Raw genomic sequence first — 24,056 nt, 5'->3', positions numbered from 1 at the left:
TTAGCCCGTGGCAACACTAACTACTCCGTGCCGTAGTCCTTAAAGGAGTAATGGCTTCCCTTTAACCAACGAATGGCCCTGTCGGCGCAGTTAGTCCCCAAAGAGACTTGAGGGTGGTGCATTTTAGACCCCCCTCCCCCCCCCCCCCAAGTCAAAAGTATGTAAAATGGATTTAACTGCGCCGCTTACACTTCAGGAGGAACGGTTAGTCCGTGGCAACACTAACTACTCTGTGCTGTAGTGCTTAAAGGAGTAATGGCTTCCCTTTAACCAACGAATGGCCCAGTCGGCGCAGTTAGTCCCCAAAGAGACTTGAGGGTGGTGCATTTTAGACCCCCTTCCCCCACCCCCCAAGTCAAAAGTGTGAAGTGTGTAAAATGGATTTAACTGCACCGCTTACACTTCAGGAGGAACGGTTAGTCCGTGGCAACACTAACTACTCTGTGCCGTAGTCCTTAAAGGAGTAATAGCTTCCCTTTAACCAACGAATGGCCCTGTCGGCCCAGTTAGTCCCCAAGGAGACTTGAGGGTGGTGCATTTTAGACCCCCCCCCCCCCCCCAAGTCAAAAGTGTGTAAAATGGATTTAACTGTGCCGCTTACACTTCAGGAGGAACGGTTAACCCGTGGCAACACTAACTACATGGTGCCGTAGTCTTTAAAGGAGTAATGGCTTCCCTTGAACGGACAAATGGCTCTGTCGGCGCAGTTAGTCCCCAAAGAGACTTGAGGGTGGTGCATTTTAGACCCCCCCCCCCAAGTCAAAAGTGTGTAAAATGGATTTAACTGCGCTGCTTACACTTCAGGAGGAACGGTTAGTCCGTGGCAACACTAACTACCCTGTGCCGTAGTCCTTAAAGGAGTAATGGCTTCCCTTGAACGGACAAACGGCTCTGTCGGCGCAGTTAGTCCCCAAAGAGACTAACCTCTCTAGCATTTTAGGCGTTTCTGGCTGAGAGCACGAGGTGTACAAAGTTCTATATTTATTGTTTTCATGCATAATTAAAACAACTGGTGCAAGTTTCACGAGCCACCTGTGGACTGCAGCATGCATGATTTATTTAGCGCTATTTTCTTCTTTTTTTCCGTAGGGAAAATGCTACAATTCTGGGGGGCTGCAGCAACTCACTTCGAGGAGCGTTAAACCGAGAACGCCAGCGAATGGCATCACAGGGAAGAATACGAAAGGAAAGAAAGCGAGAGGTTAAGACCATCTGCGAGCCGAATAAGGAAAGTGCGCGTCGTTTATGACATACACATCCTCCTATTCTTCCGTCTTTGTCCGTGAAGCGAGAAGTGTTTGGGCGAATAAATCGAGCAGAGCATCTAGGTCCGGCGGCTGCATCCTAACTTCTATATTGCAACGCCGCACGTAGCCCATTAAGACAGGTCGCTTCCTGACGTTACAACGCAAGATCTCTCGCTACGTCGAATATTTATAGCTGGCGCTACACTTCTCAACCTCTTCATGACTTCCAGATTATTTTGGGGCAGGCGCACACGATCCCTCAGTCTCTCTTTCCTTCTCTCGACTATCGCACTCTCTTCCCACACACTGGTACCTCTGTGGCGTGGTTTCCCACGAAACTGGAAGAGCCGATGTTTAATAGCCATTGCTGCTGATCACACAGCCTCGCGATCTTGCGAGTGGACCCCTTGCGCGCGCCCCTATCTCTCCTTTGTCTGTAGTAAGAGCCAAGAGCACTCTCTCCGCAGGTTCTTCGCAGATGTGATACGCTTGTTCTCATGAGTGAAACGAAAGCGCTAATATACCAAAAACCACAACTGGCGACGAAGATAAACAGTTCCTGGGCCCACTCTCTCCGTCGAGGCACGAGCAGGTGAAAAGGAGGTGGCAGGAGAAACCAGCAGGCCCCTTTGGTGCCCGGAGCAGCAGCCTCGAAGGGAGGAAAGTGGGAGAGGAGGGCGGAGGAAGCGGCGACTTCGGCAGCAGACCCACGCGGTTCGCTCCTCTCCGGCAGCAGCGCCACTTCCGCCGCCGGCCGCAGGAGGGCGCCACAGGCCGCACCGTGCACGGAGCGCTGCCGCAGCTCGGCTCAATGGGCTCCGTGGCCGCGATCGGAGGAACAACAGCGCGCCGCCCGCTGCCGCCGCCGCTGGCATTCCAGCCATCCGTCCAGCGTTCCAGCTCCAGCCTCTCCGGTTCCCCGGCGGCGCTCTGACCCCGAGGCTCCCGGCGCTCCTCGACGCACCTCCCGGGGCAACCGGGCGCCTCGTCGCAGCTGACTCTGCTTTTGCGCGCCACTCTTCGACGCGCGTTTCTCCCGTACCGGCGTCGCCGTCTCCGACTCGCCGCTCGACCTCCGGACCGGCCCACGCGGCGACTGCTTGCTCGCCGCTCCTCGCTGCTCGCCCCGAGGACTCTGATTCTTCGAGGCGGCTGGCAGCTTCTCCGCGAGGAACAGTTTTGGACCGTGCGTGAATGCGCCTCACTTTGCGGCGCTTGCCTCAGCTGTCCTCTCCGGGCTGTTTCCTGTCTTTCGGCGTCTTCGTCGACAGTGTCCCTCTGTCTCGAGTGGGTGTGTTTGGAACGAGAGGAGTGTGAACGCGCGCGCTTCTCGACTGCTTGTGATTTTGAATTCCCCCCCACGCGCGCGCGCCCGCGCGCTAATATTATGGTGCTTCGTCCGACTGTTCACTGCGTGCTACCCGCGAAACAAACGTGCCAGTGGCGACGCTGAGCGAAGCGCGCGACTCGACTTGGATACTCGCCGTCGCCGGCGGGACATTCGAGGAGGCGACAGCGCCGACCATCGCCATGCAGTGCCGCAGGCCACCTCTTCGCCGACTCAGGATCCGCGCGGGAACGCTGCTCCGCATCGTCGCCGGATGCCTGCTCCTCGCTAACACAGGTCAGTAGTGTACCTGCAACCTCGCCACATCCCGCACGGCGAGGTGCTACTAAAAAGGCCGCGAATTAATTGCCCGCTGGCTTTGTGCTCTGAGAGCAGTACGTGAAGGTTCGCACGCAAATGATCGAATGAAGAGCCAAGAATTTCATGCGTTCTGATTCGAATTCGAAATGCGGCATGCGTGCAGTTGCTAAGAGTGTAGCGGGCTGTGCCCGTTCGCTTCCAAGCATAAATTACATCGTTGTTTCTCTCCACTCAGTGTGAAACACGAAAATATTCCGTCTCTAGTTCACATAAACTGTTCAGGTTTCCTTCCGTGTTTACAGAGCACATATCTACAATGAAATCAAATGAAACGTGTAATGTCGTAATGGAAGCGCGAAGACTCGACTAATCCAGATATCCTATTTGCATATGCAAATAATCGGACCGAGCGATCTTATATGCGGAAGCTTGGTGTGAAATCTTTCAGACGAAGTGTGTGCACTGCGTTGCAACGAAGTGCAAACTCTGGTACGTGCGGAGTTGCCTATGCGCTCACTTCTCCGCACGACACCCGAGTGTGCAGGTGAGAGCGCGCTGGAAATCGGCGCACTCTCGCTGTCAGTGTGTGGGTGCGAACTAATAGAAGACAATTTTTAATGTGGCTTTTAACATTGCGTAAGATGAGCAAGAAAATTGGGATAAGCTGTCGTTTAAACCTGGTGTCATCGCCGAGGGGAGTGTTTCTGCTGGTTTGTGCAATCTGATGAGTAATACGAAATAACTGCCCACTTCAGCAATGTGCACGTCTTGACGTTGTGGGAATATATTTTTTGCTGGCTTCAAAGTAAGCACGGCGCGCATTTAACGCTCTTCCGATTCATCTCACTTTACAGTTCTGACGGAAGTTTATATACACACACACACACCAATCTATCAACTCTTGAGCTCCTGAATGTTCGCCTTCACTTTCTAGATTGCGATTTTCATCAGTTTTTTTCAATCGATCCTGATCATTTCGCAGCACTTTTGTATTGTATTTGTGTTGATTCGTTTTTGTCTATCTGTTTCTGCAAGATGGGCTGAACGATTATTAATTTTGCTTTTAGTTTTTGCTGAAGCTCCGCCCTCACCTCATTGGTTATTTGAATGCATTCTTGAAGTTCAGCTTTGATAACCCTTCTTTTTCCACCGCACTGATTCGACTTCTGCGCCAGGCATTCCTTTCCTGAAATACTCCGCATACCCAAACTGCAAGCATAGTTCCGAAAAAGAGTTTCAAATCCATTACGTGACTAGGCTTGACTAGGTTTAACCTCCGCTCAATAAAAAAAAAAAAATGTCCGCAAAGTTAACCTCACTCTATCGAACTTTGCGGACGCGAACTTTGTGCCTGCGTTTCTGATTAATTTTAGCATCCTTTAAAGTTTGGTTTACGCGTGTAATAACGTCGTTCATATCGCTCTTTGAGGAATATTTTGCTTTTCTCTGAATACCTGAGACAAAAATCTGGCCATACGACTTCAGATGGCATGCCCATATCTCTTCATGGAGGCAGTCAAGGGGGTTGAGGTTTTTTGAGGTCTGTGAACGTCTTTCGCAGTGAGTCGAAGCCGAGTGCTTGTCATTAACTTTTCGGGCTGTCCTTCCTAATAACATGGTTCTGATCATACCAACGGGAAGGCCACTGCGGCCAACTTTGATTGGTTTCTTCATCTCACACCATTATTAGAGTTGTTAGTTTGCGCTTGTCTTTCGCGTCCTCTTTCCCTTCGCGTCGTCTTTTTTTGCGCATAACCTTTCATGGCATTGCAAGTATCAAGCCAACTAGCCGGACAACATCTCTTGCTGAAGTTCACCCCATTATATTTGTAGCAGTTAATTAGCCCTATCAAGGCCAGCAAGTTCCGGTGCTTACTGTTATCACCTATCGTTCATTTTCATACTGGGGCATAGCTAAGATGATCTGATTCAGCGCCGTTCTAATTCCGTGGAAATTTCGACAAATATATTATTCATACAGTGCTCATTAAATTCTTTAATTCTTTTCATTTTGGTCACACCTCTCTGTTTGCATCATATCCTAACAATACGTTTAGTCAGGTTTGTATCGAATGCCCGGTTATGCCGCGTTTGTGAAACCTCGAAAATTGTTCTCTGCCCTTTTGCAAAAAAGCAAGTGCTTGCGCCGATCTGATTATTCGCTTACAAAAGCGTCTCCCGAACAGGTGCCTTTAATTATAAACCTAGGTTCTGTAAAATAAAAATAAATGACGGCACACTCGTTTGTACGTAGGTTCGCAAAGGAGAGCCAAGAAGTTTACCGCGCGTAAGTGCAACTTCATGTTGACTTTGATTTCTTTTTATATTTTATTCTCTTTCTGCCCTGAACTTTTGTTCTAACAGTGCACTACTGCAACTCTCCTGCTCCCCGGATGTTCTGAATGCTGACCCAAGTGCAACATTGTTCGCCGTTACGCGTTTGGCATTTCGCATCTCAACTTTAATACCGGCTCTTCGGTCGCGACAAGAAAACATCGCAGCGATCATTGCCTTGCATTCGAGGCGTTCGTTAACACAGTAAATGCAAGTGAGTTTCGAGAAAAGCAGCGAGCCTCCAAAAATCCATGCACGCTCGCTTGTCAGGTCATTTGACCGCATTCCAATCGGTCTGTAGCGCGAGAGAAAAAGAAGCCCATCAATCCGAGCAGGATAATCAGATGTCGTTTAGCGCATTTGCCATTGGCACTTGCTCTCAGAGCCAGGAACTGGAAGAAGAGCGGGCAGAGAGGAGTTGAAGAGGGGGGGGGGGGGGGGGGGGGGGCTAAATAAAAAAAAATAAGCGGAGAGAGGGGAAAACGTTAGTCGTTGAGTCTCGTTAAAGATGGCAAATGCCCGCCTCTCTTCGCTCGGCCCCGGGGCGTCCTCGGTTGCGGAGCGCGATTCAGTGCTTGCATTCCTTGTTTCTGAGCGCTCTCGTTTCTTCGTTAGGCTTAGAAAAGGCGCACGGGACGGTAGAAAAAAAAAGAAAGCAAGACAAATCCGCAAGCGACGAGGACGCGTCGCGGATGAAACGCCAAAGTCGAGCTCGCCGGAGAGGAGGGTGGCTTTCGCCACGGGCGATTTGCGCCGCCGCCACCCCCCTCTGGGAAAAAAACGACGCATTGCGTTCACTCTGCGCCGAGCTGTGTCCGGAATTCGGCGCCCACAGCAACGTTCTAATTGGATCATCACGTGACGAGAAGCGCCAAGAGGAAGAGAGGAGGATGCCGCGGAACCAGCCCAGCGCGCCTGCCTTCCCTTCGCGAGTCGCCGTCCAGGGATCGCCCTCGGAGATTACGGCTACCGGTCTTGTCGGCTTTTTTTCTCTTCCGGAGAGAGTAGCACTAGTCCTCCATGCCGACGGCAGAAGCCTTGACTCCAAGTGGAAGTTAAGGTTAGCATCACGCAAAGGCACGCAACCTCCTCATCGAAGTATTCGCCGGGTTTAGTTGAGCTCAACGTGCAGTTTGGGCTGTCTTTCTGCTATATTTGACGCTTGCAGGCTTTACAGCCGCCCGTAGGTGTAATCAGCGGGCGGCCTAACGCTTTAATTTGTTCTGTGACGCACTAAATCATAGCAGAGTGACAAATGCATGTACTGTCGGAGTCGTGCACGACCACCTATACGTGCTGATGCAATGGCTTCGGTGAGGGGGCGTATGAGTGTAATTATTCAACGCGTTAGACTGTACGCACTTTCTTTTTTCCTCCCTAAAAAGAATAACTACTTCAAAGAATAACTACTTCAAAACTTTCCACAGAATGAATTGTGTACCAATGACAAGAACATAACATTATTTTATTTTTATTTTATTTTACCCACAGTCGCTCCCCTGAGCATTGCAGTTCAGTTTCCAAACATTCTCAGTATTTCACCCTTGCATCGTGCTAAGTGTTCACCACATTATCAGTAACATTTCTTTGCTTTTCAACGCGTTGTTTTTCTCCACAAATTACTTGTGTATACCAGAAAGAAAGTAAGCTTAATAACAAACGGTCCGTCTGTAGATGGTTTCTACAAAGAACTTTTTTTTTCTTTTTCTCGTCACTGAATCAGCTTTTCAGCGCGGCACGTCATCAAACTTGCTGTACAAAAGAAAAAATAATGAAACCCTCCTCGTTTTCATCTACAATACGCCGGCTTATTTAGAACCAGTTCGGGCTCATATTAGCTTACCAGAGAATGCATTCGCAAATCGGAGCAGTTGGGAAAAAAAGAAATAAACCTTTCTTCTCCAGCAGCTCATCCTACCGCGAGACAAAAGACACAGTACACGTCGAATGCGTAAGATTCCACGTCATGCGCGGATATAGACTCCCGCCCTCATTGTATAAGGGAACCGGTTGCACACTGCTCGAGCAAGGGGTGGGGATTTAAGCTAAGACAAACGACTGCTTCGTCGTCGTCCGCCCGGGCCAAGCCGCGCGTGCATTTCGGTCGATTAGTCTCTTATGGGAAAATGAAGCCGGACGAAACGAAGGTCCCCCCCCCCCTCCCCTCATATTGCAGCAGCGCCATACTGGCGTGCGCCGCTTCGGGAAAGGAGAGATGCATTTTCGCGGAGGATTTTTCGGTGGCGGCCGAGCGGCGCAGGTGTCTCGGGGAAAATCTCGAGGCATTAATAGCGAACGTGTTTCGCCTCCTCCCCTCGTTCTCAGTTTTGCGATTATAACCGAAAAAAAAGTATGCGCCGTATTAATCAAGCCTCATTTTCTCGATTAGAGCCGCGGTGAGTTGTGGGCCTCGTTAATGAAGCCGTCAGTTCAGCTAACTTGTAAGACGTTCAAATAACGAAAGGAAAGAGAGAGAGTGAAATAAAAACGTCATATCTGTCGACGTGAGGAGATACTAAGTACGGATGAAGACCGCACGTAATAGAACCGCTGTTGCTAGGTCGCAATGCTCGGTACATGCGTAGTCCCCCATCTTCGACACGCTTAAGACTTCGAGACCTTTAAGACGCGTCCTGTTCGATGCCTCAGGCGCGTTTCATTTTTTTCTTTATACCTCTCACAACGCAGCAAAACACCGGAAGAGACAACGAAATGCATGTTCATTGAATAGACATCAAGGTACGCACTGCGTGATTACTTTTATAGTTATTTTGGATTTAATTTTAAACGAATTTCACTCGCAAGCTCCTTACCTCACGAGGACGATACCTAAAGCCTTGCCCGTTAACTTGTAGATTGCCGAAAGCCATCGCGCGGGTGTCACGTGTTTCGTCTTATTCAGCTGGATCTTTTCTCGCAACCGTTCCAGACACACGCTCGCAAACAGCTGCGCGAGTTAGCTTGCAATGGATATTAGAATGTTTAAGCGAACGAAGCCGCGCACAGACGCGCAAATCTTACGGCGTATTCCTATCGGCGGTCGTTCGCGAAACCGAAGAGCGCGTTTCCCTCATAAAAATGGTCTGTAGACAGTCTATAGACTTCTCATAGACTCTACTGCCTTCCTATAGATATTGCTTTTTGTCTATTCATAGTCTGTAAATTGTCTATAGACAAAAGTCTACTAAAAGTGTATTGCCATAAAGCTATACATTGTCTATAGACTGTTTATGGCATTTGTATTGCCTATAGACTTTTTTCTATAGACAGTCTATAGACTTTATAGACAGAAGCCTATAGACACTCTATAGATTGCCTAAAACTTTTTTTGTAAGGGTTCAAACGAGTGTTCGAATTTAGACCCTAAGTTCTGATTGGACCGCGACTGTACGGTCCGTTCCTAGACTCCCGTCACATGCTGCTCATTCGCGGATCCGGAGAATTTCTCCGGAGAGTTGCTCCAGATCGCTGATTGAAATACGCCATTAGTGACGGCCGAGCCGAAGGGACTGAAGAAGAAGGAGGGGGGGGGGGGGGGGGTGCGTGGGATGGCAGGCCACATATTTATTTATTTATTCAAAATACCTTACAGGGCCCAGAAGGGCATTGAGTAAGGGGGGCAAAAACAATAGATTAAGCAAATAGGAAGAATAAATTAAAAACAAATGATTGTTATTCCTGTCGTGGCTGCCTTTAAATGTGAAGAGAAGATTCTTCGAGGGTTCTCAATGTTTGCCGATTTTGTCCCTTGCACGTGTTACCCACCCATAAACACAAACATGCACATGCTCGCCGAGGCACAGATCCTAAGAAGAGAGCCTATTCTGCGCGCCTGTATGCTTCCGTTCGCGCACGGTCGCTTCATTTGTCTTCCAACCTTGTTTTCTTTCCTGTATTTTTTTTTCTCCAGTACCAAGGCAGCGATTCTGACGCACGATATTTCCAACTCTCGGTACGGACGTACAAGCATCTCCTTTCTTTTTCGTTTCAGATGAGACAGGGAGAGATGAAAGGCGCTCAGCGCTGAGAGTTTTTGCTTGACGCGTCCGTCGTCGGGGCAAACATTTCTCGAGAGGCGAGCACGGCGGCGTCGTCCTCCTAATCGTCATTACTTTAAACAGAGCCCGCACGCTCACTACGACGACGTCGACGACGAAGAGGAAGAAACAACACTTGGCGCGGCTCCAGCCAGATCTCGAGAGCATCATCCCCTTCCGTCCGGCGCATCTTCCTGAAGCCTTTCCTTTCCTCCTCCTTCCTTTCACCCTTTCCCTCATTCTCTTCCTCCTCACCGCACGCCGAGGGACACCCGTCGTTTCCGGAGACGTAAATCTAATTTATTCCGCCGATTCGTTCCCGCTTTTCAACCGGGCGTGCATTTCTATACACGCATGCGCCATGCCCGCTGTTTCTTTATTCTTTTTTTTTCCCACAGCGCTAGAAAACACAGCGCACACTTGTGCCTCGAGCCTTGCACAGCGAGCAGCGCCTGATAAAAGCCGACAGCAAACTAAGCGGCGCAATCCTTTGCTTCGCTTTGCCGTTATTTTGTTTTATTCTGCGCATATCACCTAGCGAACACGTCCACGATAAACCAATCCCCAAAGGGCGCAAACCACCGCAACCACTACTTCGGGAGCAAGACACCGAAGAGTTCAGTAGTGCGTCTTGTTCTGGAACGTTTTTCGCTGCGGTTAAATAAACAACACTTGTTAGGCGCCTCGTTTCCACTTTCCACTGGAGCTAGTTCTGTACTTAACTAAAACGAGTTCGCGACGCTCGTCGCAATCTTGCTTGTGTTGTCGTTTTCTAAGTGGACGACAGTAATGCGCATGTAAGCGGGCACCGCCGTTATTCGTGAAATGCGTTCGAGAGGAAAACTTCGTGTCCGATCATCAAAAGTGAGCGCGAGTAAAGAGTTTTTTTGTTTTTTTGTTCACGACACCTCAACAGATGGCACTCAAATCTTTAGTGTCCTCAACAAGAAGTTTTCAACTTCAAACTCCGTTCACAGCTGCTTTTTTTTAAAATTAATTACTTGAAAGTTAAGCAATTAAGCGCTTAAATAAAACCATAGATAGACCTTCGGAGCAATTTGCGCTGAGTGAAAGAAGAAAAAAAAATTGCTGCGAGGTGTCGGAATAGTGTGAGCGCCGAATGTAGTGCATCCTGCGGCACGTTGTCTTCAGACGCGTAGACGTTGTAAGTCGATTTTTATTGTCGTCTCTCGCGAAGGAGCCACGGCTCTACTACTATCGAGCCACCATGCCTTCCATATTTTAGCTGCCAGGGCCTGCCTCTATATTGCCCCTGTCGGCGGGGGAAACGGCGCGTGCGATATCGGCCTGCGTAGACGTCTCCCAATCAATTATTCAAATCACGCCCGGCGGCTCTCGCACCAAGCGTCTTCCGATGAGGCATCTTCGACGAGCAGCAAAGGAGGAGCGTCGCTCCACCAGGTCGATGATCTTTCCCGCGGCAGAAGTCGCAGGCACTCCCAGCGACCGGCAGTGATCATGTCTTCCGTGAATCGGGACACTACATTTACTGCAATGCCCCGAACAGCGAACATGTACTTGACTGGGAGGAATGTGCCATCAGCACCGATTCAAACGTGAACAGATCAGCTGACACGCGAACACAAAAGCACATATGTATTATTTGCTGGAGACGAAACATAGGGGCTGTTTATTGCGGTTTGCACCGAACGGTTTGCACGTCATTTAAGACAGAACCAACCGCTCTAGTCTTCAGGCCCCCTGAACTAAGATCTCATTTGCTACTTGCCTTACTATTGCCACGTTAGCATTTCATTTGACATCGACGATGCATGCTGATATCAGTGTGACACACTGGTCTGAACTCTTCCTAAGATGACGCGCACAAAGTCTGGAAATGCTATGCAGATAACATTTTCTCTCCCTTGAAATGCCTTCGTACTTCATTTATATGCAGATCGAGCGCATGCGTTTCACCCGCTCGGCAAAAAAAAGAAAAGACGTTGAAAGAAAAATAAATTACCCCTTCATCTCGGACCAATTCGGCAGACCCAAGCCGCCAAGCGGGTTTCAAAGTTCGTTCCAACACAGCGTCCGACAAAAACTTTTCAGTGAATTTTCCCACGGCGTAAGTCACGTCTCGCGCTTATTATTTTTTCTTTCTCTCTGTCTCGTTTCTTTCACCGAGTGCGACCTATCGCCCGGAGACCCGTACAGTTCGGCGCCGAAGCCGAATTACCCTCGAACGCTTCAACACCTTTCGAACACACCAGCGCACGAACAGGGGTACACGCGAAGGCGTGACGGACGCAGACGGTGGCGGCGATCCCCACGCAAACAAAAACCACCGCACGCATCTCAAATCTCGGCCAATACGGCCACCGCGCAGGAGACGACTGCCCCGGCATGCAATCACGGCACGCAGTCGCGTGACCATACGCATGCATACAGGTAGGAGAGGCCATGCGCGACGCTGCCGCCAGACTCGGCACTGCCCTCTCCCCTCCGGTGTGCGCATACCACCCCCCACCCTCTTTCCCCCTCAACCATCAACCGCCGTCTCTCCTCCTCCCTCGAGGGATGCATATTACACGAACTCGCGCGCACCCTCCGAACACCGCCCCGCTCCGATGCATGGAACTCGAATTTGTGACGGGCTATGAGGACGGGTGAGGCTCGCTGCAGCGAGTTCCAAGCCCGGTTTTCTGACTGCCGTCCCCGCGAGACTCGACCGCTAGCCTCTGACGGTTTCTCTACTCGGGCACCGCTGACGGGAAGGGAGCCAAGTGAGGGAAGGGTTCGGAGGGAGCGGAGGGGAGCAGTTTTTCCGTACGCCGCTTCGTAGTTATAGCAGCACAGACGCGATTGGCCGGGCACCGCGCCTCGATCGTGACCCCCCCTTTTTCTTTCGCGAACCACAATTCCCACAGGCCCCGCTATCAAGTGCACACGGCGCTGGTGGGCTCGTTCACTTCATTCCGGGGCCGGCCGCTAGCCACCATATAGACGCCGCGTATGTTTATACACATTGCCGCCGCTCTCTGGCTCGCCAGCTTCGGTCAACGTCGTGATCCTGAAAAGTGGCAGGTCTGCGCGGAAAGCCGGCTCCGATTCAGCTGTGTTCTTGCGACCTTCCCTCCGGTGGTCGTTTCTGCGGTGGTGCGGTGGCCCTCGCAGGCGTGGAGGAGGAGTTGCATCATGTACCTGCTCGCGCTGACAGAGACACATAAAAAAGAAATAGCTGAGGCAGAATTCCACAGATTCCGAGGGAAAAAGCCGCGAAAAAAGGTCGTCAAAGGAGTCGGAAATAGCAGTGGAAGGAGGTAGGAAGAAAGATAAACGAATAAAGAAGCGTCAAACACAGGCACACAAAAATAATAAAGGGGAGTAAATCCGCCATGAAATCGCAGTGAATGAACGGTGTTGCGCCGACCTCTCTCTTCGCACGTGGTACAAACACGACCAAAAGAAGTGCGTCGATGCAGACGTGTATAGCAGGGACGGCACGACGAGCGGCATATAGTACGAATGTGCTTTCCTCCCTTTCCATCTTTCCTTGCAAAGCGCAGCGCGGCGGCCGGAGGAAGAAGCGGTTGCACTCGTTACTATTCTTCCATATTCTTTTCCTCGTCGGCGAGCCGCTCCGAACGGCATCATCCAGCCAAGCCAACCGGCGAGCAGCATCTCTCTTCTCCTCCCGGGACTGCATCGTCGTCGTCGACGTCGTCGTGCGCTCCGTGTTTGTAGCGTTTTGTTCTCCCAGTTTGTAGCGAGAGAGCCGCCCTGCATTCCGGTCACACGTGGAGCGCCGCGTGCTGTACCGGCCCCTCCGCCGCCGCCGCCGCCGCTGCGATCTCGGAAATAACACGGTGCGGAACACATTAGGGCAGCGTCCCGCCGGACTTGATGGTGGCGGAGGCGGATCGACGGCCGGTCAGCGCCGTGAAGAGAGGTGGCGGTGGTGGCCGAGTGAAAAAGAAATAATAACAATAAAAACGTGAAGCGCGTCGCCTCTCTATGCGGCGTCGTGAGGGGAAGGAGGAACGGCGACTCAAGTCTATTTCGGCCCCCGGTCGCCTCCTCCGACATCTTTCCTCTTTTTCTTATTTTCTTTTCAGCAGACCTTGTAGCGGTCTTCTTCTTTGAAAGGTTCTGCGTTCGTGTGCTTTTATGTCTTCCCCTATTCATTCAGCACGCGAGATGCTCCCTCTTCGTTCCAAGTTAGGCCCGCTTTCTTTTGTGAGAGAGACCTGTCGGCGTGTGATGCGCCAGTTGACGACCTGGAGGAGACGCATTCATACCGCTACCAGCGGGCACGAGAAGATACGTGCGGGGAGATTAGGGCGAAGTATGCAGTAATAACAAGGCGCACACCTCCGAGAGCAGCGCGGCGTGTGAATGTGATTCTACAGCGCGGAGCGGTTGTTATCAGATTTTGCGGAGGCTTTGTGCAACGCCCGCTTCCTCGGGCGCGGGTTGGTGGTTGCGTAAGGTCGATTTTGTCCGCTTTCCTCGCGCGATGTGTCGTCGACTTAGGTGACCGTAAACATTACGAAACGCTTTTTTTACGTCGGCGCAGGTTATCATAACACACGGAGGAAACTCAGGGGCAACATATGTTTGCGCGAGATTGTACGTAGCCAGGAGATTCTAAACAAACCTGAGCCAATCCCAGGTTATGGGAGAAGTGTTGTGTTCGCAAACCCAGAATGTTTGCTGTGCAATATGCAATAGCTCGCAAAGTTGCTGCGTTTCGTATAACATAAAAGAAGAAAGAGCGGGGGATATGGTCAGGTTTCTATTATATCACGAGCAAACCTCGGCCGGACTATCTTTTTTTTTTTTAATAAGTATCTAAAAATATTATCCCGAGCAGGCATAGACATCGTATGGCAATCACTCGTGCGAGTCTGGTTGTTATGTTAGACGTCTCTAGCCCAGGGCCTTGGCGAACACTCTTTCTTGGCGCTTAGATCTTGTTTCTGTATCATATCATTTCACACACGCCGCGGTTTAGCGTGTCCGTCTACAGAGTGAATTACGGCACATTTTCTTTGTTAACAATATCCTCCTCTAGACCAGACAACTGCGTTCAGGGAGTGACTTAGAGATTAACGAACCATTCCGCACATAATATCGGCACCCGACAAGGCCGACACCTTGGCGTTTGTGCCCCATTTACTACGACGCGTGCATGAGCATTTAATAAACGACAAACTAAGCTCACAATAGAGACAAGAGTTACGAATTCAGCCTCCGTGGAGACAAGTACGACTGTGAATAATCTGCGCGGTGCGCTCAAAGAACTCAAAGCGAGGCGCGTCGGTGTAGCCATACACTCTGTCTTCATCACGTTTGCGCCTGTGCCGCGATAGATATAATTTATAGAGCGCTACATCCATACAGGAACGCGGTAACCACTGCGGCCTCCGGTTTCGTCTCCTCACTGCAATCAGACTCCTTCCCCATTTCCGCGCTCGCCCTCTCCCGAACGTTTCCGAATAGCGCGTGCTGTAGGGGAAGCGGGCGGGGGGGGGGGGGGGGGGGGGGGGGGTAAGAGGGCCCCGCTCCCCCTCGGTAACCGAATCGGGACGACGGGTTGTCGCGCCGGGCAGCGTGCTGCCACGTTAGCTTAATTAAGGGCGAGCTTGTTTTCGATCCCGTCGGCCCGCTCAATTAGGCGCAGCCAACCGTGGACCGCCGGCCCTGCCACCGATTACGCAACGAGCGACGCACTACCAGGCGCGCTGTAGACCGCTCGCGCACGAACGCACGCGTGTGGCAGGAACCGCTGTGCGCACCCCCCTCCCCTCACGTCCGCGCGCGTCGCCGGGACTCGAGAGAGTCTTGTGAAGAGTTCATCTCGTGGACTACCGTCGAGCGAGCGGGCTTTCCCGCGCAGCTTGGGAAGTTCGGGATAGAGCCGTGCAGGGAAGCCTGTTGCTGTAGCTGGCGAGAAAAATTTAGGAGAAAAGCTTTCCTCTCCTGTCCGATTGCGTAAGTGTTGGCAAGCTTTATACGTTAGGATGATTCCTAATTGAATGGATGAGTACATGGCTTCGTTCTATTGCGAAATTCACAGAGGTCATGGAGATGTGACGGATGAAATTGAACAGAGCTATCAGTCGCAGATGAATCCGGGCAAGATCGCACGCGGAACCAGGTTCCACTTTGCTGCGACTGAATTTCTGGTTGCAGAGTGTCAGCACTCTTGAGAAGCGCGAAAACAGAAGAGAAAGCTACAGTTATCTCTTCGCTGTTTCAGCGGCGCTACGGGATAAATTAGCAGTACAAACCTGACTGCGCGATTACCCGACCAAGAAGCGGTAGCACCCCTCAGCTGTTCAGAACAGAGTACGTATTTGTCTCATCAGTCGCGCCTCAGTTTATATCCTGTGTGCTGCACCAGACCAGACCGGCCATGTTCGCGTAGGTGAGGAAAAAAACTTTGAGATCACTGCGGCCACCCGCATTGGTGCAATGCGAAAGCAAAACGTCCACATAATATATCGATGTCCGTGGCTGTTCTGACGTCCATGTGCTATATCGACGTCCATAGCTATTTTGACGTCTAAGCGTATTTTTCCGCGTTTAATTAACTAATTAAGCCTCATCAACCAAACTTTTTCCACGGCAACATTTTATTACACACTGTCTGTCACAATCACACTTTCACACATTTATCTTCAAAGAACGACGTAATAGTGCGGAGAAAATTTGCGGACACCTCTTGCTGACGCGACATAGCCATATAATGCTCTCGCATTAATATACAGGTATACTATGAGAGTCACAAAGCCTGCGTCGTGAAGTAAGTTTTAGGTCAGCGGCTGCACCGGTTCAGAGCACGATTGCGAATGCGAACATGTATGTGGACCGCTTGGCCGACTGACCTGAGACTCTATGAATGTGCCACTGACCGGTGCGCGGGAAAAGACACCACGCTTTCCTCGACTGAGTTCTCCATTTGAATCCAGAATCAGACTTTCGTGAAGCGAATAGCTGTAGCCCACGCTGGGCCCAGCGGGGCGCACGGGACCTGTGGCGTCTGTGCCTGCGAATGCATAACGCCTCTGCCCGGTGTAGCTTTGGTCGTTACAAAGGGCGACCCCTCCGTGGGGCCGTAGTGGCGGCGCTGACCACCATGATGCTGAGCACGAATGCGTGGGCTTGATGCCGACTGCCGCGGCCGCATTTCGACGGAAGCGAAATACAAAAAAAAAAAAGAAAAGCATCCGTGAGAATTACAGAACTGAAAGGGGTCAACGCTAATTCTAAGCTCTGCACACCGTAGAGAGCCAAAAAGCCCAGGGGTAGCTTTCGCAAGTGTACTCATTCTTGACAAACACTACTGCAGTGATACGGCGATCTTGATCGCAAAAGGTTGCGAACATACGCTGGTTTTACCAGCCCGTACGCGTGCATTTAGTCTACTTCTGCAGGTAGATGCGCATTCACTAAATGCAGGTAACAGACCTTATGGAGGCCGTCTAGTGATTGGCCGCGACCACATTTATTAGAGACATTTAGAATAGGGAGACGTTATCGGTTAGGGGCGCAGGCGCAGCACAGAGCGACCCCCCCCCCCCCTCCCCCCTCCTCAGGTTACTGTCCTGTTCCTGCACTGAACGGCTATTCCCCTATGCCCCTAACCGATAGCGTCACCCTATTCTAAAAATCTCTATCGAAGTGTCGTCGATATAGCGGTCGACGGAGCGCCAGAGGCGGAGGTCCCAAGCGTTCTTTTTAGTATGCGCTGGCGCCTCTTCATATTCTGGGCACGCGGGTCGTTACAAGATCTTTGCTTGTGTATGGCCGAGTAGAAATGAAGAAAAAAAGACTACCTTTGTGGCTAAGTTTTACAAATATATTAAAGGCCCTGCCCCTAGCATGAAACTCGTTCCGGAAAATCATTTCTGAGACTGAAAACAGATGGAGGCAGGTATTATAGAGCGCTGTAAAAGTGTTAGATTTTTACGCATTCTCTCTTGTGGGCGAGCATCGTATGTAGAAATTCCAGCAAAAGTCAATACTTTTTCGGGCATCGTTTGTATTGAGGCATTTAATTCAAAAGACGCACACGGTTTCCAAGAAGTCTCAGATCATGATGCATGAATTTCAGTGCATCAGTTCAAATTAGGCAACTCTAGTGTCAGATATGGTACCAGTTTTTGTTTTTCTTTTCTTTTCTTGAAACGCGTGTTCAGGGTTAATAACTCACTCGACGTCGTTGACTCGACTGTTATACTCTCTTCCCTCGAACTTCAGCCTCATTAGCGACGGCCCCAGAGAAATCATCCGTGTCGCTTACGCGCGGGTCGCTTAATTTCTATGAACGGACCGAAAGACGTAAGCAGCAAACGCTGCAAGGGGTCGTTAGCAGCGCGACCCCGTTCCCTCGGAGACGCACTGCACCTGGGCGGCTCGAGAGGGCCGCCAAGCCGGTTCGACGTATTCCCGGGGAGCCGCGCACTGCACATCTATATACGTATATGTACAGCGAGAGAAGAGACGCGAACCGCGCGGCCTTTACCCGAACCGAATCGTCGCGTATTTATGCCCGCTTGGATATCAGCGGGGATTAATTCCTCACGATGCTGCGGCACTGCGCGCCCTGCCCCAGCGGTAATCCAGCACGACCTTCCCTGCACTCCCCCCCCCCCCCCCCCCCCCCCTCTTTCTTTGCTCCCTGGGAACTCGTAAGCGCAGCGTCCCACTTATTACGCCGACCGTCTTCACGCCAAATCCTCTTTTTCCCTCCCCACCACCGCTCCCTCGCTTTCCACTTGATCGCATCACCTTCGTTCTACCCAGGGACAGCACGCAGACGAGAACGCGAGAGAAAGGAGACGGATAGACGGAAGAGGAGAAAGAAAGGTGGAGAAGGAAAGAAGTAGGAGTGAGGGAGAAAGAGAGTGTGCGTGGGGATGCGGCAGCGAGTGGAGGGGGGCGGGGGGGGGGGGGAGCCACCATAATTCGCGCCGTTCTTAATGACAATGCCTGCGCTTTCCTTCTCTTCCCGCTCATTGGTCCTGCACAAGCATCGGTGGAGAACTAATTAGAGGATGATAACAGTCGGCACCGTGCGTGCCGGAAAAGGAAAGGCCTGCTCCCAGCGGACAGCAGGCGTCCCGGGTGCGAGCACGGAGGAGGGAGGCCTGCTACTCGTCGAGAGCAGTCGCTCCTGCTGCTGCTGTTGATGCCGCTGACGATGCTGCGGCCGGAGTGAGCACCGCATCGCTATGCCGTCGGAGTGCTGCGGACAGGAGGAGAGGGGGTCGAACAAAAGGGAGAGAATGCGGAGGAAGGGAAGACATTAGCGTGTGTGGTGACGGAAAAATGGGCACGGCACGGGGATTCGATCTTCACGCGCGTCACTCGATGCCACTCGGGGGGAAGTGTGTGTGTGTGTGTGTGTGGGGGGGGGGGGGGGGGGGGGGCAAGCGAAAGGTGCATCACGGAAGCCCCCAGCTGCGCAGAGTCGCACGTTCTTCTCTCGTCGGTTGTGTAAACGGGGTTAGCTAATTATTAAACGCGTGGCGCCCACAGTCGCCCGTATCTATAACAATGTCGTGGGCAGGCCTTTCATTTCGCGGTTATAACGAGCTTATCACCCTCGCCGGTTTCCTTCTCAGTATTTTCTTTTTTCCTTCAGAACAGAAAACAAAAAAAAAACATCATCCCGGCGCCCTTTTTATTATCGATCCGCGCAATGTCTTATACGACTCATGAGAAACTCCTTTAAGACACCCGTGCTAATAGCTCCCTCGCGCCCGACTTTCGCGAACGCGAGTCGGCTTAATCACGTTGACAGTTGATTACAGTCCCTTTTAAACGGTGACAGCTCTTTTATTAGGACGCATAAATTCGAAGCAGCTTAAAACGCAAACTGAAGGCTTAAGCGAGGCACAAAGACAACGTTTTTTTCTCCCTTTTTTTTTGCAAAAGTCTCCGGCAACTTTACTGACAAATGGTCTGATATAAAAGTAAATGGGCATTAATAAATAACTTCAAGCGGGAAATAGGAGCATAAGCGCGAACTTTAAAGGGCACTATACTATAGCTCCTCGTTACGAAAAAACTACGCCGGCATTCTCTGATCCCCCGTCCCGCCGATCGACGCCGTGGCTTTAAAGCCCGGAGTTAATTATTTCGATCTACCATAAAAAAAATAAAATAAAATCGGGAAGATGACCTGAGTGATTAGCATGTCATTTTAGGATTATGCAAATCGTGACGTTTTGCTCTCTCTCTCGTCTCGCACGTGTAGGCGACGATAAAATTAAGTAAAACTCGGCTGAACTGAAACTTTCAATCGGAGAAACTGACGTTTCATCCCAGCCGCGCTGTTGTTGACTTGTATGCCTGTTTTTTGTTTTAGCTTGCATTTTCGAAAACTTTCCGGAAGTCACCATTATACACTCGCAGGATGAAAGCGAGAGAGCTGTCGCGCGGCAGCGATTTTAAAGCTTACATAAGCCGGAGAAAATCCCCGATGAATTGGACGTTCCGTCAATGGCTGAGAGCGCTGTGCCGCATTTTATAACTTGTCAGCAGGTGACAAAGCCTGCAATTATTACTTTCGCTCCAGAAGAGGCAGGAGAGGGGGGGAGGGGGGGGGGGGGGGGAGGTTTGTAGAAAACAACCAGCGCGCACAAAATACAAACAATTGCATTGTCTTTTCCACGAAAGCACTGCGGCATTTATTAAAATGGATTTAGGCTTTTTTATTCCAGCCGCCACGTGTTCGAGAAGTCCGACTGCTGTAAAATACGTATGCACCAGCTTACCTCCTTTCAAACCCTCGTTCAATATGTGGGGCGTGGGCCACATCTACCTGTACGCGTCCGCTATTTTGCTCGCGTATGCACGGACATTGTTAAAGTCGCTGTAGGTTGAGGACCAAGCTAAAACTATCGTGTATGTCGTGGGAATAAGAAGGATAAAGCTGTGCCGTAAGATGAGACCAGTTAGAGATTATAATGCGGTGTAATGGTCTTCGAAAAAGTTGAAGTGTACTGCGAGGCCACAGCATTGTATTTTTCCTCACTTTACTTCCGACAAGGCGACTCAGCCCCGTTTAATGTCAAATATCCAAAATAAAAGGACCCACAATTTTTCAGCACTGTTTATTTATTTATTTATTTACATTTTCTGCTGCGCTGTGAACGCATAATTGAAGTGGGGTTACGTACAGTGGTGAGCAGCCTTGTCTAGAGCGCTTGAGCAGTGCGCACTTGGTAACAAAAACCGAAATTAGAGAGCAGCCCCTCATTACAGGGCAAAGTTTTCGTGCCTGCTTTGTTTACGAGGTTATCTGGCGCTACTTCCGTGCAAGCGTTGCAGCTGGACCCTATAGGCTGCCACAAAATCTGGATTTGTTTGCAAGGAAGTTCACCGCCCGAGCGCTCTAGACAAGGCTGCTCACCACTGTACACACATAAGTTGAGCATATGGCGTGGGCTGATCTAGTGTTGTTTGTAAGGGGTCCCCGCGGCGGCTGAATTTCTTTGGAGAAGAAATTCTAGAGCCCCGTGTACTGTGCGATGTCAGTGCACGTTAAAGAACCCCAGGTGGTCGAAATTTCCGGAGCCCTCCACTACGGCGTCTCTCATAGCCTTAGTCGCTTTGGGACGTTAAACCCCATAAACCAACCATAAACCAACCATTAATGTTTTTTTTTTCGTTCAGCGTAGCTTCACATGCTGCCTTTACTTTTGCCTTGCAACGAACGACACTCAAAACTGCTCTTCATACACGCGACAACCAAAATAGTAGCGCCTTCGCCGCCCGTTAAAACCGAACAGGCGCTTTTAACCTGCGGGAAGAAAACTCATTAAGCTGTAGGTCAGCTCGTAATTTTCTCTCCGACTCTCGAGAAGGGAGTCAAGTCAAGCGCATTACATTCCCTCGGTCTGACTTGGCAGTCACGGGAGCGCATAAAAGGAAAGGGCCGAGAAAGTGAGCGTTATTCCACTCTTGCGCGCGCGCCTACAGCAGAAAGAGAGAGAGAAGGCGATGGCCGTGGGTGCCGGGCGAATGACCGTTTCGTGGCCCACGGGCAGCGAGATTGACCCACGAAAACGAGAGGTGGAGGCGAGGTGGCGCGGGGGGTAAGGAGGGTGGGAAGGGGGGTTGAAAGCATGGGACACCGGGCGACGCCGGTGCGGTGGATCCTACAAGCCAGCTCTCAAGTGAGCCCGGTTTATAAGTGAGCCGCTGCCAACACGACGGAGGCGGGGACGAGTTCGCCGCTGCAGCGCGCGCCGTTCTCTGGACCTCACCTCGGCGACAGAAGGGTCGGTTCGCGTGAGAGCGTGCGTGCGTGCGTAGTGTGTGCCGGCAAGCACGGACCTCTCTCGCGCGGAGAACGCCGTCCATTTCGCCCTCCGAGGCCGTGCGCATAAACACAAAGGTCCGAGGAGGACCGAGAAGAAGGCCCTTAGCGTAAAAACTCGCTTTGCAAGTCGGCTTCTGCCGCGCGCGCTCAGCGGAGGGAAAGAGGATGACTATGAGAGGGAGGAGGGGGCAGACGTGGTCGGAATAACAATTACCTGGCTGGACTGTCGCGCGTGTTTTGCCTTTGTTTTTTCTCTCCACCGCTGCGTATCTGGCTCGGAGATCGAGGGAAATACAGATCTTCTGAGATGACCCCCCTCTCCCCTCTTGCGTTGCCCTTCTTTCGTGCGTCCCTTGTTTCTTTGTTTCCTTTTATTCATCCCCCACTCTCTAGGTGCAAATCGTCGTCGTGAGGTCCGGAGCGGTCTCTCGCTCTTCTTTTTTCGCTATCCTCCCTCACCAGCGACGAAGTCAGAAGCTTTGGCCCTAGTATACAGGCGAGCACTTCTTTCTTTCCCATCGTCTCAGCATTTCCGCCGCGCGCACTCGCTTCTCTGCTTCCCTTCTCCCACTCTCTCACTCACTCTTTCCCTTCCTATCTGTTATGTGTGTACACTACAACTGCTCCGTTCAAACTCCGCCTTTTTTTTTTTTGTTACTCTCGCACGCTTCTCGCATCTCGCGCTCGGACGACCGTCCAGTCGCGCCTTTTGTTTCTTCTTTCATTTCCCTCTCCGCTCTGCCTGGACAGCCGGCAGCCGGCCAGGCACAAAACTCTTCTTCTCCGAAAAAAAAAATAGAGAAGAAATCGGAGGGATGAGCCAGCAGCGGACAGCAGGTGCTTCGTGGCCCAGTGCTCCGCCCGCGCCCCGCACCGGAAACGCATACAGATTAAAACGTGATGGCCGGATTTTTCACTCACGCGGGCCGCGAGGCCCTTTTCTCCCCCTTTCCCCTCTCTCTCTCTCTTTCTCTGAAACGCGCAACGAAGATGCTGCCGACGTAAGCGGCAGCGAGCTGAGTGTGTTTGTGTGCTGTCCATTCGTCGCGAGGCTCGGCAGTCCGTGTTCGGCCAGCGTGAATCACGCCCCTGGGTTCGTCTTCGCTACTCGGACGGCGCTGGAGCGTGATTTCGCTGTTTCCTTTCACCTTGACGCTTCCCCGACGCTGCGTTGGGTGTGCAACGCCCTGCGAACACGGCGGGCAGTCGTGCTCACATCCCGCCATGTCGACGGAACGTGTATTTCAGGCGTGTGTTGGTCAGTAGGGAAAAGTTCTCAGTTCGGAATTGACTAGAGGACTTCTTTTTCTCTCTCTTGAGGCCGTTAACGGATGAAGTGGCTGTAGGATTAACGGTAACCATACAGCACAAATTGCACAGACTTGTACGGAGGGATTAAAGATTCAGTACGCTCACCAGCGTATTGAAAGGCAACTGGTATTCGCGCGCAGCGAGTCCTCATATCGAAACTATAGCCAACCGAGTGGGACTTCCTTGCTCATTCACTCTTTGTTGAATGCTGTACATCAATGATTACATGCTACTTCCTCCCTTCTATGGTAGCAGCTGCGCTTTTGTAATTACATCGCAAACGCTTTCTAAACATTGTTTCGGCAGTAACTAGGTTTTATTCATGCGAATGCTTCATCACCCATCCCGTCATTGGTGTTCTTGTGTCCGTCCTCAAAAAATACAGCTCTCAAAAAATGCCGCCGAATGTCTTCTTACTCAAAGAATAGTTCATAAATTGTTCCTTGTAGTGTTAAAAACAAATAAAAATACTCATTCCCTTGGGCGGAGTTGGAGAAAATGACGAGGTTGTAAATAAAGTCCTTCGAAAGGCTTGTTATTGAGAACAAGCTCGTCACGCGTCCTCCATTTGCATAATAACTTTCTCGCTTGGAGGGCTGTGCTCATAACCATGCTAATAACTTCGCTGCGTCGCCGGCCTCTACCGCGTCGCGTTTGCCTTTAATCTCGAAAAATGTACACAAGTAAGCTGCGCCCAAAACGCGCACTATGACGCGCGAAGAGCTTTACGACGAACACGTAGGACGCCGGGTGCTCTCAGAGCCGCAAAAGACTTCGCTCAAAAAGCCTTATTTAGCAACTCTGCACAGCTGCCGGTTAACGCCTGAAGACGAATATCTAGAAAGGGCTAAAACCAAAGCTCAGTCATGTGCTTGCAACGTCAGGAAACGTGCACGAAGGTGAAACGTAAACCGTCCAGCAAATATCTGCGAAGTCGCGATTAGGTAAAAATAGCACACTGATTCATGAAACGCCCGCAGAATGTTTGCTGGAAGTCTAAGGTACAATCTCTTTCTTGTATATAAGTGCAAGTCCGGACGCACCGTACAATGGCGATTTTTCTTTAGTTTCTGTTCTAAGGAGCAGCTCAAGCTGTCCTGCTATGCACATAGTCAGTCTACCACGATTTGAAGGTTACGTTTGTTTCAGCTAAAAAGGGCTTCCATTTTTTTTCTTTT

The 24,056-nt window shown here is 50.9% G+C and overlaps 1 protein-coding gene across 4 annotated transcripts in view; it reads left to right on the top strand.

Moving 5' to 3' along the window:
* The first annotated feature begins 2,024 nt into the window (after positions 1–2,024).
* LOC149339354 (nephrin-like) overlaps positions 2,025–24,056 on the top strand; it is a 327,744-nt gene continuing 305,712 nt past the window's right edge. For all 4 annotated transcript variants that reach the window (XM_089548106.1, XM_089548105.1, XM_089548104.1 and 1 more), the window contains exon 1: positions 2,025–2,871. In XM_089548106.1, the coding sequence (XP_089404232.1) occupies positions 2,778–2,871 (94 nt within the window). In that variant the 5' untranslated portion in view covers positions 2,025–2,777. The remainder of the gene's footprint in view (positions 2,872–24,056) is intronic.

This window comes from Amblyomma mixtum, chromosome 6 (assembly GCF_055824585.1).
Source record: "Amblyomma mixtum isolate Tamu chromosome 6, ASM5582458v1, whole genome shotgun sequence".
Taxonomy (NCBI): Eukaryota; Metazoa; Arthropoda; class Arachnida; order Ixodida; family Ixodidae; genus Amblyomma; species Amblyomma mixtum.
This window is presented reverse-complemented; position numbering and strand designations above follow the sequence as displayed.